This window comes from Grus americana, chromosome 2 (assembly GCF_028858705.1).
Source record: "Grus americana isolate bGruAme1 chromosome 2, bGruAme1.mat, whole genome shotgun sequence".
In the NCBI taxonomy this organism is placed as follows: Eukaryota; Metazoa; Chordata; class Aves; order Gruiformes; family Gruidae; genus Grus; species Grus americana.
The window spans coordinates 163757623-163773403 of NC_072853.1; the positions used below are offsets into that span (position 1 = coordinate 163757623).

A 15781-nucleotide genomic window follows, 5' to 3' on the forward strand; every position below is an offset into this window, starting at 1 on the left:
CCGAGTATTGTTTGCACAGGCACGTCTGCATGCAGTTGCACAAACCAGGTCTCCTACAATCAGAGGGGGTGCATGGCTGTGTAAAAGCTTTGCAGGTTTAGGTGCCCGGCAGCAGGAGCAGGAAGGAAATGAGTCATTTAACCTTTTTGCTTTGGCTGCACCAGGCTTCCAGAACTGATGAGGAGGCACCAAAAAATAATAAAATACTTCCTCAATGGGCAACTTTTATGGTTCTTTCTGCACCCTGATATCCCTTCGGTGTTTTCTTTTCAAAAATCCAAATAATCCCACCGGCCAGAGGAATGTGGCTGCATTTGATTCTATCAGGAGTATAAATGCATGGTTTGGGAAGTAGCAGTTACACCTTTATATATAAACTTGAGTTCTGCTTTGCACTTAAAGCAAAGATGCATTATTCCCTTTGTAATAAAGATACAGCATGTGATCTCAGACTTACAACACTACCTCTCTGAAGGGTATTTACTCTGTCTATTTTGAGATACTTCAACATCTTAATTTGGTCCTCTTCCTTCTTTTCAAAGGCTCCCCTCTCTTCAGTGACAGTTTATTGAACTGTGCTCCTAACTTTCATCTTATGAAATGAAACTAGATACTAAAAGAAGCTAAATTAGAGGTTATGAATACTCTTTTTGAATACATTTGATGAAATTCTATGAGTTCATCCTTTTATTCATTTAGAAAATATGTTAATCTAAAAATTAATTGAGTAATAAATTGTCACCTTGTCTGATCTTTTTATTTTTTTTGGCCCTAAATGATTTCAGTATGTGTCTTTCTCTTCATCTCATGTCTGGCTTTTCAAAGAGCATGGCTGATTATAAGTTAACACCAAAAATGCTGGCTATTCATTAGGACTCTGGGAGACACAGGAATTCCTTGCATACTTTATGCACAAACATCTGCTCTGGAGATGTTAGCAATTCAAGAACGTTTTCTCCTACTCTGCATGAATTGTTCAGGTGGTGGTGGAGGGAAGTCTGATGTCACTGAGCTTGTGTGAATTGTAGTTTTAACTCTTTGAGATGAGAAATAAGAATGCCTTACTTGTAACATCACTGATTACCCACGTGGCACACTCTGGAATCACAAGGTCCTCGTGTGAATTTTAAACTTGTGGGGCAATCTTATGCATAATAGGATTTTCGAAAATGTAGGTGTAATTCCGACTTTCCATATTTTCTGTGCATTTAAAATCCACATGAATTGGCTACACTGAAAAAAGCTGCAATTAGGTAATGATATGAACAATTGCATCTAATTATTGTGATTATCCCAGTTACAGAGAATTAAGCTGACAGATGAAGTACATTAAAAGGAACCATTATGACATTAATCATCAACCCTCCTCCATACTTAACTTGTATACCCCAGTGCTATTGGTTGTAAAGAAGCAACGGTGCCAGAAAGAAGAGACACGTGTCAAGCATTCCTGACAGCAGATGACTTGGCCTAATGACTGTGGTCTTTTAAGGTTAGAAATGTGCTTGCTGACCTGGATGTTAGTGGTTATAATCTGGAATATATCAGAAGAAGCCATTAATGGATAAAAGTGGCAGGACCCTGGGATTAGTCTTCCGCTGTTCTTCTTTCCTAACAGTGATAATCACTCCAAGTAATGTTTTCATAGCAGTAAGTCTAGTACATTACTATGTTCCCCGATTAGGTTATTGTTTCTCATTCACGCAAAGTTAACTTCATATTAATGGCCAAATTTACTAAATCATTCACCCAGTTATAAATCATATGTAGTTTTCTAGTATTGTGTGGCTGAGCTGTGCTGTTTTACTGATGCACCGAACTGAGAGGTTGATGAAATGTATACGTGACATTTTCTTTGAGCTTCTCATGCGCTGTTAATAGATGAGCTTTTCATAGCTTTAAAAGAAGTCTCTTGGGTCCCCTCCCCCAAAAAATCTTGTTAATAATTGTTTAAGACTAAATGTATTTTTTGTACAGCTCTCTGGTAAAGGCATTTTCATTAGTCCAGAATCAAAATATGTAAAGTCAGGGAATTCAACATTAGAGGGCTCACTTAAGCCAAAATTTGTTAAAGCATAAATGCACAAAAATGACTCTCAGACGCTCATAAATCTATCCTGTAGGTACAGAAATTGAGTAAACATATGAAATAAAACTTTCAGTGCAAATTAAAATTAGTCTGAAGACAAAATTAGTGAGATATCTAAATCATACCTAGTACTATTTAACAGAGGTCAAATTATTTAAGTGAAATTCCTAGATTATAATGAGCTTTTTGGAATAACTAGAGAAACCTAGTTCTTTTATTCTCAAATATTATGCATTATCTTCCTTCTTCCTCTATTTTCATATAATGTTTCAGTCTGAAATAAATGTGAGACTTGTTGAGCTAGTAACTCAACTCAAGTCTTTCATGGTACCTTTGATTGTTTTATTGCTTTATTTGGTGGTTAGAGCTGCTCTTGATTACTTATACTAAGTGGAAGGAAAATCCCTCCAAATACTTAGGATACACTGAGTCAGGTAAGCGTATTTCTGGCTTAGTAAGTCAAATTTATCTTCTGCTCAAGCAGAAATACCTCATTAATTTTAATGGGACTTGTATGGGATTATGCCAGCAGCAGGTTTAGCTTTACACATCTCAGCATCTGTCGCTTCTTCTTCCTGTGGCCATGTATTATTCTCCTGAATGGGAGTAACTGTTACAATAAATGGTTTAAATGCAGATGTATACATCAACATCATTTAGTCTGAAGATATTTTGGCACAGCTGGCCATGGTGATAAACAAGGCATCTGGCTGCCCTACCCGTTCTCTGAACTTTATCATGCTGTGTTGCGTTAATTCCATTCCAGCCTAGTTTATAAACTACAGTGGATTACTTTATCCAGTGAGTTGTCCACAAACCCAATAATCTCACTGTTCTTGCAGAGTCGTAAATCCCATTCCTGAGCTTTGTAAATCCCATTCCTGAACTTTTTCCAATTTATCTCCAAAGGGAACCTGATTTACACAGGTGCTGAGCTCTGCCACTCCTGCCACGCCGTAAGGCTGCTCTTCCCCACGCTGCAAGATCTTTCTTGCAGGTGAAGGACCAGCAGCTGCCAGAAACCTGGCAGTGTTGGGAAAATTCACCGATAGATGAATGTTGGGTGGAGCAAACCCACTGGCAGGATCAGTCCTTTGAATCCCAGATCTTGCATAAGCAGGGAGCACAACCTGTTATCAACAAGAACTGTGTCTGCTTAATGAAAGATAGTACTGATAACAAAAAAGTAATGATACCTTTACAGAAGGTGAGTCATCAAGGTGACTGGAGCTGGCCTTCCAAATTGATATATAGGCTACTTAATAAAAGTCCTGAGCAGTTCCCAGAATGTAAAATGCATTTACATGTTGCTGTCCATCTATTATTGACTTATTTACATGACAGTTCAATGTAGAGAGACCAGATGATCTGAGGATGGTAACACATCCCATCTAAACAGTAATCAGACTGGGAAAAGACATGAAAAAACAGTTCAATGCACAGCCAGACCATAACAGCAGTATCTGTAAAATTCCAGTCCTGCTTCCGCATTGACATGAACTCTATTTAATATGACATTTTCTTTTGTGCTGGTTTCAATAATTCTCCTGCTGACAAAAAAATAACACGTGGCTATCAAAGCTCCCTGCTAGCTGTATAACCCTCAAATGCTTCTCACACTCCTGCTGTGTCACAGCAGCAGAAATCCTGAGTTGTTTTTGCAAAGCAAACAAAGCACCTTGCTGTTATCTTTGGGAGAGGCGGTTGGGAACATTTCTGTGTGATGAGGAGGGTGTGTGTGAGAGTCTGAAAGGCAGAGGGAGCCAGGAGGTATCTTCTCCATAGGAAATACTTGGTGATCGGGTGGTGTAACATTCCTCTGAGATGAAAAGCTATTCCTTCCACTGTGTAGAATTAAACCAACACTTGAGTCATGCTTTTGGAGTGGAGACAGGTAAGCTGCTTTGCTTTGGGTTTGCTGTGATTTATGGTTTGCCACTGAATTAAACCCTGTGAACAGTTTTGGCTTTGAACTCTGCAAATGCTCTTTGCTGCCTGGGCTGGGCTGTGTGTGCACAAACAGAGAAGGAGAATGCAAAGAGGCGTGGGTGTGCAAGAAAAGGGAGCTCTCCTTGACTTTGCACAACTCCAGTTCTTGCTGATGATTTTGACGAGCTGCGTAGAGACGGGTTGGAGGGTGGGTTACAGAGGGAGGCAGGGTCCTCACTCAGCCTGGCTGACATTTAACTTCTTTCAAGCTCACTTACACAGCTAGAGAGCAAGTGGGTTAAAATCAAGGCGTGTCCTGGCTTTAGGACTTGTCCCTTGGTAAAATGTCATGGCGCTGACCTTGCACTTTTTAGAAAAGTGGCACCTTTGCTTTGGGAAGGCCGTGCCATTCCTACCGCCTGTCTCCAGGCCCTAACTCAGAAAATGATGGTATGGACAAGAGAAGAGCAGGGTGCCCAAAGCAGGTCTTGGGGTTTTCTATTCATACGAAATGTAATTGCCTTCGTCTGACGATGTGCGCTTTGGTGATTGAGTCTCTTTGGCTGGAAGGTGAATTGGTGCAATGAAAAGGCCTGTCTTAAACAGCTGCAGCAAAGAGCTGAGTGTGGCTTAGTTCTTGCTGTCTTTGCTGGGAGGTCTTTGAGCCCGAGTCTGGGCTGTGGCTGTGCCAAATTAAATGGGCTGCGGGGCAAAATGAGCTTTGTGAGGCCTTTGTGCCTCCCTTCATCAGGATCTGTGGATATCAGAGCTGTCACTGGCATAAGCCTGAAGCTCAGGACTGAGAAAAGGCCTTTTGTGATAGTCCGGGAGGATGATGCATGTAATATGTCCTCTCTTCCCCTCTCCACCTCCCAGGAGCCTCATCTCCCCACCCTGTAAGCAATTTGGGAGCAGCAACTCCTTAGCTCCTGCTGCCACAGGCATTATTTGTGCAGCAAATCCATAGTCCAGAGAGAAGCCCCAAGGAGGATCTCACAGTATCTCCGGCCTCTTCCTGCTCAGATATTCCTGCTCAAGAAATGCATCCTCCCTGCACCCCTCTCTGGTGTGACTGAGAAATGGGAGTCCTGCTCACTCCTCCAGCTCTGAGAGCCCCCTCCTGCGGCCAAGGGGAGGGGAGAGCTGGGAACAGAGTGGAGGAGCTGTGCTTCCCCTCCCTCCTGGGTGCCAGAGCCTTAAGGGAGAATATCCCTTGGAGGGGAAAGACTCGGGAGAAGGGAACAGAAATAACAGGTTGCTTACTTCTTGAGTCATTGCCATGTCTAGGTTTCTTTCCATACCTGAGAAAATTCTGTGACGTAGACTTTGGGTCCTTCCTGTCCTCTCCGTCCTGCACTGGCAATTCTAAATATTCCCTTTAATTAATTATTCTGCATATGGGTCCCATCCTATAGCTTCTACTCATGCAAACAAGGAGAACAAACCCTGTGCATCGAGGCCAAGAAGGCCTACAACTGCCTGCTCCTCACCTTGATTTACATGCTCTTATCCTATCATTGTAATTTTTATTGGCATTCTACTTTTTCATCCCACCCTTGCCTTCCTTTTGGGAAGGTAGTGAGGAGGAGCTTAGTTCAAGGTACAGCCGTGGGCAGCCAGGATCCTGACTCCAAAGAACACCCAAAAGGTGGAGAGACACGTGGCTGAGATGCCACAGGGAATTCCTCACATTCCTCTTCAGCCCGACAGGATGATTTGGGGATTAAAATCCATGACAACAAAAGCAGGGAAATAAAACGGCTTCCTAAGTCTCGAGGAGCCGCTAAATGTAATAACCTGCAGCGTGCAGAAAGCCAGGAGACACCAAGCTGGGCTCAGCGGTGAAGTCACTGCTTGTGGGTGGTGCACACAGGAGTCCAGAGGGAATAAAGCCAGCCCTCCTTGTAGTCTATAATGTATTTGTGGAATTCAGGAAAGCAGGTTTTTCTGTTAGGTTTTCTCTTCATTGCTAAAAAAGGTGTGTTCCTCCTGTGAAACAATCAGAGCATGTTAACTCGCCTGCTGTAAAATCCTGGAGGAGGCAATTTTGTCAAGGAATAAATACAGCTAAGTCAGCATGGGCAGAGAGTATGCAATCACCTCGCTCAGTTACCTTGCAATAAAAGAAAATATTTTACAGTCCTGTTGTTGTCTCACTGTAAAAGTTAATTTTTAAGGCAGAGAAGACAAACTTGCAGTGCCTAAAAAAGATATTGAAATGCCACTTACAGATGCCGGGTCCAATCTGCTCAGAATAAATTGCATGTATTTAACTTTGACCCTTAGCAACAGTATTGCTCTGTAAGTAGAGACAACAAGCACAAAAGAGTGCTGTTTAATTTCAGTCATACTAAACTCCCCCCTTCAAATCCTGGTCTGATCTTGAAATCAAGAGCCACAAAACTGGTTGTGAGTAAGTTTGTGGACAGAGGTCAAGAGCCATATTCAGAACGGGGAAGAAGCAGTCAGAAATTCAGACAGCTTTTAAAAAATAAGCAAAGACTCAGCAACAGTTGGCTGCGTACCTTAACTACACATTTTGTTATAAAATGAATTGTTCTCTTAGGACTTCCAGATGAACGCTGACTTTCTGCGGTTCTGTCACCAGTTTTAAACTTGCCACTCAGCTGTGATGCTGGTTTAACGCGGCACAGGGCAATCCCCCTTCGCACTTTCTGCATCTGCTAAAATCCAAACCAGGAAGGGGTACATAAGTGCGGTGATCCAAAATGGAGACTTGATTCATATGGCATTCTGAAACTGCTATATTATTCTTAGAGTATTGTTTGTTAGTAGGATTTCTGCAGCTCACAGGAGCCCAGTAGCTCCTCATGTCACTTTGGTTTCATTGTTAATCTGCACATATATTGGTTTTAGCAATGCAAAGGAAAAGGAATTGAAGTGCATATGGTATGCATACAGAAATAGAGCTAAAAGGGCTGTTGCCTTCTGAAATAAGGCTCTGATGAGACCTGTGCTGTGTGATCTTGGCTTCTGTGTGTTTGCTGCAGGATATCACCGGCTCTGATGGCGACTGCTGTACTTTCTGACGAATGCAAGGAATGTGAGGCTGTCTGCCAGTGCCAGGCTTGCTCTCAGCATACGTACAATGTCAAGCCCATCAAGGATTTAGGAGTGCTGATGACTTAGCTTAGGGTGGCAGAAAGGTGCCAAAGTGCTCAAAGCAGCCAAAATGGTGATGCTTTTGGACATGTACAGAAGCAAGGAGAGTAAGTCTAATGGGGAAAAGTTTGGGCAAAGTTTTGTGAATCCTCCTGACAGGCACCACTTCTGCTACCGCTTCTGGTACCATCATGGAGAAGGCAGCGCAGCAAGAAGGCAGCACAAGAAGATACAGTGGGCTGTCATGAAGGGGTAAATGCAGGGGATCATCTTCAAATCTCAAGGGATGATGGCAGAGAAACTTAGTCTCGCTCCCTTGATGGTGCTCTCTCCAGCCTGAGGCAGTCAGTGCAATCACAGTGGGGTTCACAGTGGTGCAGGGGAGTGATGGTCATGTCTTGGTGCAGTCATGCCCTGAGTTGCTGTGAGGGGTTTTATCCAGAATATGGTCCTCATTGTTTCTGGGACTAACGTAGCTCTCATACATCTCCCTCCTTTGCCACAGAGGGCATAGGGATACTGGCCAGTATGTCTCTAAGTGAGGGGCTTGTGTTAGGCAGCGTGAGGATGCAATGGGGTGTAATATACAGAAGAGCAAAGGAGTTACTATCATGCAACTTCCTGTAATCACTTTCAAACTGCCCTTCTGTACTTTTCCTCCCTTGTGAAGACCATAAAGTCCTCATCACCTCAGCTTTACTGGAGTTTCCAGTCTGGCTGACTCATCCACCAGCCTCTCGTACACTGCTTCCAGTACTCATCCGCATGAGCTGAAAGGGTGACAGGTTTTGGCAGGTGTCCTCCGGAAATCCCCCTGCCTTGAGGCTTTTGAGGCTGTACGAGGAATCTTTGGGGTACCTCCAGCTGCTGTCCTGTCTGCCAGCAGCCGACCTTGCTGCCAAACAGTTTGCCCTTGTCCGAGTCAATGTTTCCTTGTCTGTGGGTTTGCAAAAGGGATGCTCCTTCCTGGGTCTTTTGGAAAGCAGCTAGCAGAAGGTGAGCCCCCCACGCTCTGCTGGTGACTGTGAGATAGAAGGGTGGGCTTTTGCGGAGCCATTGGGTGAAATCTCTGCTCTTTATTTGCTCCATTTCTTTGGTTTTGTTAGTTTTGTACTAGCACAGAGGAGTTTTGATATTTTAGGGCATTTTCCTTGGATGGTGGCGGCAAATATTTGTGGACTGTAAAACTATCTGAGAACAACATCCCGGCTCTGAAAGGAGCAGCCCAGTTCCTGGCAGGGAGGGACAAACAGTCCTGATCTCAAAATATTTTTCCCCATGTGCCTCCCAGATCTGTCACCATCAGAGAGGGACTTTTACCTTCTGTCAGTGGAGCTGCTGGGTTTACAGCTGCTGGGGGGTGAGGGCTTTGAATCTGCCAACAAGTCCATCAATTGTTTGCATCCAAATAACCTAAATAATCAGAAATGGAAATAAACGGCAGCAAAACAATAACTGAAAACCTCCCCCAAACATTAAACTAGAGAGAAACTTTACTTGTCCACACTGCATTCCCTTTCTTCACCTGTCTGCCAGCATCGTCTTTCTACCCTTAAAATATATCTAATTCAAGAGTAGGGGATAGAGTGGAAGAAATCAGTTCCACTCAGTAAAAGCCTCAGGACAGCGCATTTTTTTCTGCTTTCTGTCTCACTGTCTCAAATGCAAAGCTTGTAACTTTTTTTCTCCTTTAAGCTCATGCCTCTGCGAACGTTTGTGGTTACAGCTTCTATTTCTACATTGGCAATTTATGACCTGGTGGTTTTTTCCCCTGCAAGAAGAAACATATCTCTACGAGTGTCTAAAAGCCCTTTAGACCGAGACTCTGATCACTGGCATCTGTTTAAGGCCCTTTCCTTGATACGGGGACCACAGAGAACAGATTTGCAGCACTTGGTGTCTTCTGGAAGCCTTGCTGGAAAGGAGCGGAGCATGAAAACGTGCCAGCAACAGGAAAAGAGGCATCATTGTCAAGCTGCAGCGGTAGCAAAATGCAGGAGGCTGGGCCAGCAGTGAAGACGCCAGATTTCAGCTGGGAGGAGCCAGGGCCAGCGCGGCGCTGGGGCTCGGGCGCTTGGCCTCAGTTGATGTGCTAGGCAGGCGGTGGCGTGCGGATGCGGGAGAGAAATAAATGAGGAGTCATAGCAGAGACGCATTTCCAGCCAAGGGGAAGGAGCAGGCCTCTCCGGAGGGAGTTGACGTTGGGGATTACTGGAGCAGAGAGCAAGGGGAGACTCGCGGGTCTGGCTTCAACCCCGAGCCAGTGCTAACATCTGGGCACAGCTGTTTCCTGGAGCCCTTTCTGCTGCTGCACATCGGCTTGTTTTGCAGCAATGGAATCGAATGGCACTTTCCTCGCTTGCAACAGTAAGTCTGTAAAAATGTCTTTGCATTTCAGCGCTCTTATCTCGTCCAAAAGCTTATTTTTCCTCCTGTCTTTCCCCCCCTCCTTTGCCTCCTTATTCTCTCATTTGGAAGTAATGCAGCATTTAATCAGTGTTCCAGAGAGAGATGATAGATTTTTCTCTGATAATAGGGTTAGCTGTGTTGGTAGGAAAGGTGTCTTGGCTCCATAAGTGTCTGCAAGTCCAGAAAAGTTGATCCAAATCTCCTCCCCTTTATGGTGAAACTGAGAGTGGGACGGATGCGCAACTGAGTAAACTCTGGGCTCTGGTGAAGAGAGCTGAGCCAGGATAAATCACCTCGGCTCAGGGTCTGCCCCCAAGACTGTATAAATGTTAAGTACAAAATAAGAAATGTTTCTAAAAAAGAAGAAATCCTCTCTGCCCTTCCAGCAAGTGAGATTTAAGAAGCCTCAGTCAGTACTGAGACTGGGAGGCTTGTGTGATAGACAGGGCAATGAAATATCCCTTATTCCCCAGTCTGACTTCAATATATTGATATGTTACCTCTTCATTTATTTTACTTACTCTGATGAGCAGAAACAACTCAGGACTGTGATAGCTACAGATTTAAATGGGATATTGTGAGCCCACAGAAATGGGAAAAGTCTACAGTGCTTATTTTTATTTCATGAGATAGGTACTTTCTTACTATAGATGAGCTATAAACAAAAATCAACTAACAGAGCAAGAAGTGATTGACCATAAACATAATCAGTTTAGCATTACCAGGAGAACTGTGAAAAGATTCCCCCAGGCTCAAGAAATCTTCCCTCTGATTTTCCCAGATGCTTAAAATCTGACAGGAAGGGGAAACAGAGGTTAATGTTATACTTTTTGTAGGTATTTCATTCATTATACAACCGCTGGGGAAAGAAAGCTAAGAAATACATCTGGAACTATTAAAATATTTCCTATTCATAGAATCAGAGAATGTTGGTCATTTTTTCAGTGAATATTATTTAGTCTTCTGGTGTTAGAAACCAAGAAGTATTCAGTGGCTGAATATTCTTGTCTTGAGCAGAAAAATACACAAGTGGTGAATGAGCCAAGCTTTTAAAAAAGTATTTACTGAAATTCCTTGACACATAACACACACAAGTGCCAAAGTCACTCTGAATGCCAGACTACTTAGACAAGAAAAGTTGCTCACATGTTGGCTTGTTAGCAGGATCAGGTTTGTGCTATGTAGTTAGTCAGAAATCTCTCAGATACTATGGTTTATAGATAGGTTTTTTCCTATGGCTGTATGTTGAAATTCTCTTTCTTTCTTTCAGTTTTTTTCTTTTTGTTTCAACAAAAACACAACAGCAGCTGTATTTACTATGTCGGAATTAGCCACAGGCACATCTCGGTAAAATACCTGACAGTCAGTAGGAGGCACCTGCAATACCTTATGGTGGCAGAAGTGGGTATTACTGTAGATGGGAGTTTCTGAGAAGTTTGTAGAGTTTTGTTTACCCTGCATTTGGATGGAGATCAGAGTCCAGGGAAGAAAACTGAGCACACTCCCATCTTTGCAGAGCCAGAGTAGGTGCTGTGATTTAGTGGTCTGTGCCTTTTATTGTGAATGCGTTTGATTCAGCTGGATGAGCTGCTTGTTGCTTATTTTATAAAAAGTCATCTACATTTAGTATGCAATGAATCTGCTAGACTCTGTGGGCTATTAATAATCTTTCTCCTGCCTCATGAAATTGGTTTGTTTCTGAACTGGGAGCCCTTGTGCTCACACGGATTATAGAATAGCTAATTTGTGCTATGCCTTATTCTTATACACTGACTTTTTCATCCAAGACACTGCGCACATTGTGTAGGGAATGCCACAGCGCCATTATGGGAATGCCCTCTGCCACACCCAGGGTGAGAATCAACAGGGAAGGGTTCGTAAAATCGTACAAAACAGGCCATTTCCTTGTTTCATCTGTCAGCTAGTCGTGAGGATTAACTTCTAGATTTAAATTTCCAAATGAATCATCTCCACCTGCCCTTCTTAGCTGGGAGCACTGAGGAGGCTCCTTCTAGACTCCAGCCTCCGTGGGTGGAGAATAATGCTACTTGGGATCAGCGGGGATCTGCTCTGAAGCAGCCAGTGACTTTGATCTGCTTTCCTACACACAAAATGCTCCTAGCACACCCTATTTGATGCAGGTTGTGCCTGATGTGTTATGTGGGAGGTTTTTGAGCCATAGTGTTTCTAGTAGTGCAAGAGAATTTGCAATACTGACGCTTCTAAGTACAGTAAATACGCAACTTGTCCCTTTTTCAGACAGGACAAGTAAAATTCATTTTGGGTCTTTTTTTATTTTGACACAAATCTGCTAAATTTCCAATCTGAGCAATGTCTTTCAGTAAAACTAAAGCCCACAGTTGGTTTTGAGGTTGTTGTCGCTGTGCAAAGCCCCAACATCAGGCCCAAAAGCAGATGAGTTGGGGCAAGAAGATGCTCAGGGAAAAACAGATTTTAAGGACTAAATGAAAGAGGAGGAAGAAGGAAATGTAATCGCTTGGAAAACAGCTGCAGGTAGCAGAGATGAAAGGATACAGCCAACTACAAGGAAAAGCAAGAGGAAGAGGGGTGTGGGGAAGAGATGGTTTGTGCAAGATCTGGAAACTCAGCCAACTGGATAGGCAGCTCGGGGAGCCAAAGGTGTCAATGATTTGGGAGCAAAGTATAGTTTCCCTTACAGGGAGATTGAAATATATAAACACGTATTTATGAAGGAAAGCTGCAGACAAATACTTGGTGATTTGATCATCCAGTGTGGGATTCAGCTGGCTAAATGTAGGTATCTGCAAGAAATTTTAAGCTTATAGGGATGTAGACAGGTGAAATGTACCCTGTCTTCTCCTGGCCCCTTGTTCAGTGCACTGTAGATATCCAAATACTGCGAGACTGAACCCCAGCCCATGCGTCTCTGAGGTCCTTACTGTGGGTGGAGGTTCTCAGTCCTTACTCAGTCAAGCCCACCAGAATGGAAGGCTGCAAACCTTGGTCAAACACGGAGGTTTCTCTTCTTCTTTATGCAGGTAGAGAAGATTTTGCTACAGTTTCTTCTAAATTGAGATACTTCCACACCTTAAATGACCCAATTTAGACAATGTGTGTGTGAAAATTCTCACACCTTGGGCTGCCCCACACATGGGTACCTTTTAAAGCCCTCTGTTGAGGTACCATACAAGTCTTGTTGGCTGTTTTTGACTAAAGTTACAGAGTGCTGAAATTCCATATAAATCACTTAGGGGGAAAAAATGGATTTTTCCCTAGTTTTGTATAATTCAGTTGTGCAATTTAAGTATTGCACATATTTTGCCCTGCTACAGAATGGTGAGAGTGACCTGTGTTTCGTCTGTGGAAGAAATTTCAGCTCCTGAAGAAAATGTCGAGAAAAGCTGTTAAGTGGCCTTATGAAGCTGGGACCCACCTACAGTTGACTTTGGTTTTATGAAGAGAAAATTTTCATCAGCATGTGCCCAGAAACATGACTTACAAATTAGGCAACTAAGCAACCAGCTGTTGGTGCTGGTCCTATCCATCAAGCTGATATCCTTCTTTTCAATTACTTTCTTCCCACTCTTTTCCCACCAACTACCGGAAAAGCTGTAATTTACTGCAAGCCAGTGTTTGTTTTAGTGCCTTTCACTCTGCAGCCAAATCTCTGTGTGCACCATGATGGATGGACCAGTGGAAGGACCGAATCAAACCTTCAATCTGGTTGTGAGTTCCCGAGTGCAGTGAACTTTAGTTAGATGTTTTACCTGGATTTCGTCAAGAGCGCAGAGCGGTAGCTTTTGATGGGTCACAGTCAGTGCCGTGCATGGATCCAAGCTCCCTTCGAGTGACCCAGACTGGCAGAAAGATTTATGAAGATTTACAAAAATAAAGGTCACAATTTGAACTGTCTGTGAAATGTCTTAGCGGGCAACTTGACTTCGTCTATACAAACCAGGGCCAGGACTCTGCACCGTTTAACTGCCAGTATACTCCCCAGCATGGTTTTGATCCACAGCAAGCTAGCATGTATCATGATCTGGGTGATGGCATGGGTCTGCAATCCTGGGTGTAGCCAGCCTGTTTTGGGGAAAGATGGCTGGGCTGTGTGGACTGAGCAGAGCAGAGCTGGAGAAGGGATCATTCTTCTCCCAGAGGCCTTGCAGACAAGGTGAGACAGCCAAAGGATACAGAGGGAAAGTGGAGCTGAGGAGTACTGGGCAGGGTGACAGCACTGATCTTAGTGCACCAGAAACCTGCCCATCGTGCAGCGGAGGAAGGTTTTAGGCAGTGATTTGAAGGACAGCTGCAACATGATGCTTGGGGAGAACTCCTATTTTATGAAACTTTAAGGACACCCTGCTCCAGCTCAGCAGGACCTCTTAAGCACCCTGGAAGGGAAGTAGAGTGGGCAAGAAAAGCCAGTGTAAGGAAGAGAAGGAGGTTTGCTGATGCTGCCACAGGATTTGTGGAGAAGCCCATTCTCAGTATCACCACAAGGTGGAACTTGGTACATACCACATGCACCAAAGATGCACCCACTGTCACCAAGCAGCAGCATCTTTGGCCGGACATGCACCGATGCTTATGGTCTCAGCACCCACTCCCTGGTCCCTGCTCCACCAGAGGGAGCAAGAAGGGGAGCGCTGGTGTAGAGAAGCCATTGACATTTTTTGTTAGCGGTGAGAAACTGGCTGTTCTCAAGCGCTGCTGCACCAGCAGCAAGGCCTGGTCTTCGGAGCGCGTGAGGTGTGACTGGGGAGAATAAAGCTGAGAGCAGCGAGTGGTGTCCTGGAGGTAGCAAGGAAGGAGGAAAGAGTGGGGTTTCAACGGGTGGGATGTAGAGGGCATGAATGAAGAATGGACTGCAGAGGGAAAGACAGGGCAGGTGGGACCCTGCAAACGTGGAAGGAGCCTTGCTGTCCTGTCCTCCCAGCAGGGTCTCAGCCGGAAGACAACTTGCTGTTGCTGGGACCACACTGATCCCAGGCAAAGGGCTGCTAAAGAGCTGATAGAAAAGCCAGGTTGGATATAACCATGGGATGATGGCAGATGACAAAAGGGGACTCTGCAGAGGCACTTCACAACTAACAGCAGTGATTTGCAAAAGCGCTGGGGAAACCAACTAAATCCTTGTCACTTGACAGGTTTTCTGCTTTTCCGAACTGCTGCCTGGTGCTGCAGCTGGTTGTGCTCATTTCCAAGCAGCTGCTGCACTGACAGTACTCGTAGTAAGTGTGCAAAAGTAATCCTCAAACTTTATTTGCCATCAGGAACTTCATTTTCTGAATGCTCCGTCATCCTAACAAGTGATGGAAGGTTGTCGCGTTACTACAGACTAGCTGAAGGGACAGACATTGCAGTTCATTAATGAGCAGCGATACTTTGATTGTGCTATAACTCTTATTAAAATAATTCTATTGAATTTCACTCTGAGGGAGCCTGAGAGGGAAGATGAAATTACAGTGTTTCTTCAAAGAACAACATCATGTAAAAAAGACCTAATTTTTTCTTCTAATAAATGTAGAGCAAGGCACAACCTTTGGCCTCTTTAGTGGGCAAATCTCCCCTTAACATGACATTTGTTATTTGCTATGTAACTGCCACAGGCATTGCTAGGCATAATAGAGTAATTTACATCACGTACATGATGCAGTGGGGAAGTGGTAAGGTCATCACCAGCACAGGTATTTTCATTCCAGTCCCAAATTATCACAAGTCTGGGCAAATCAAGAGCTGACTTCTGTCATCTCATTTGTGTCAGTGTGGTGTAAAGAGACTATGATCAGTATTAGGGCTGTGCCACTTTTGGTGTTGCCCAAACGTGGCAGTAGTGGGAGAACAGGTCCAGCCCCAAAGAGCTCAAAACCAACCTGCTTCTTCCTCTGTGAAGTGGTAATAAAGCTTCCTTAGCTCCTTTGTATAAGGATGTGATGGAGATTAATTAATTCTGGAACATTGTCTGAAGAGCAGCCTGTGCATTAATAGTTTTATCACATAGCCCATTTCCTACCAGAATCTACATCCTTTCTCTCTCAAGTGCCTGTTTCCTGGATATTAAAGCACTTTGCTAACTTTGGGACCATGTTCTGACATCCTTGTTCACATCGATTGCCATTTGCTCTGTGAGTAATTCAGCTGGAGTCGATAGGATGATTAGCACAGCCCTGATCATGGGCACGGGGACATGAATAACTTCATTCATGTGACTAGTGCCATTGATTTCAGAGGGATTGGTCATATGGGTAA

The 15781-nt window shown here is 43.9% G+C and overlaps 1 protein-coding gene across 1 annotated transcript in view; it reads left to right on the top strand.

Moving 5' to 3' along the window:
- Positions 1-9220: 9220 nt before the first annotated feature.
- Positions 9221-15781, top strand: part of PLCD1 (phospholipase C delta 1) — a 58104-nt gene continuing 51543 nt past the window's right edge. Inside the window, exon 1 of the mRNA XM_054815847.1 lies at positions 9221-9508. Coding sequence (XP_054671822.1) covers positions 9475-9508 — 34 coding nt within the window. The 5' untranslated portion in view covers positions 9221-9474. The remainder of the gene's footprint in view (positions 9509-15781) is intronic.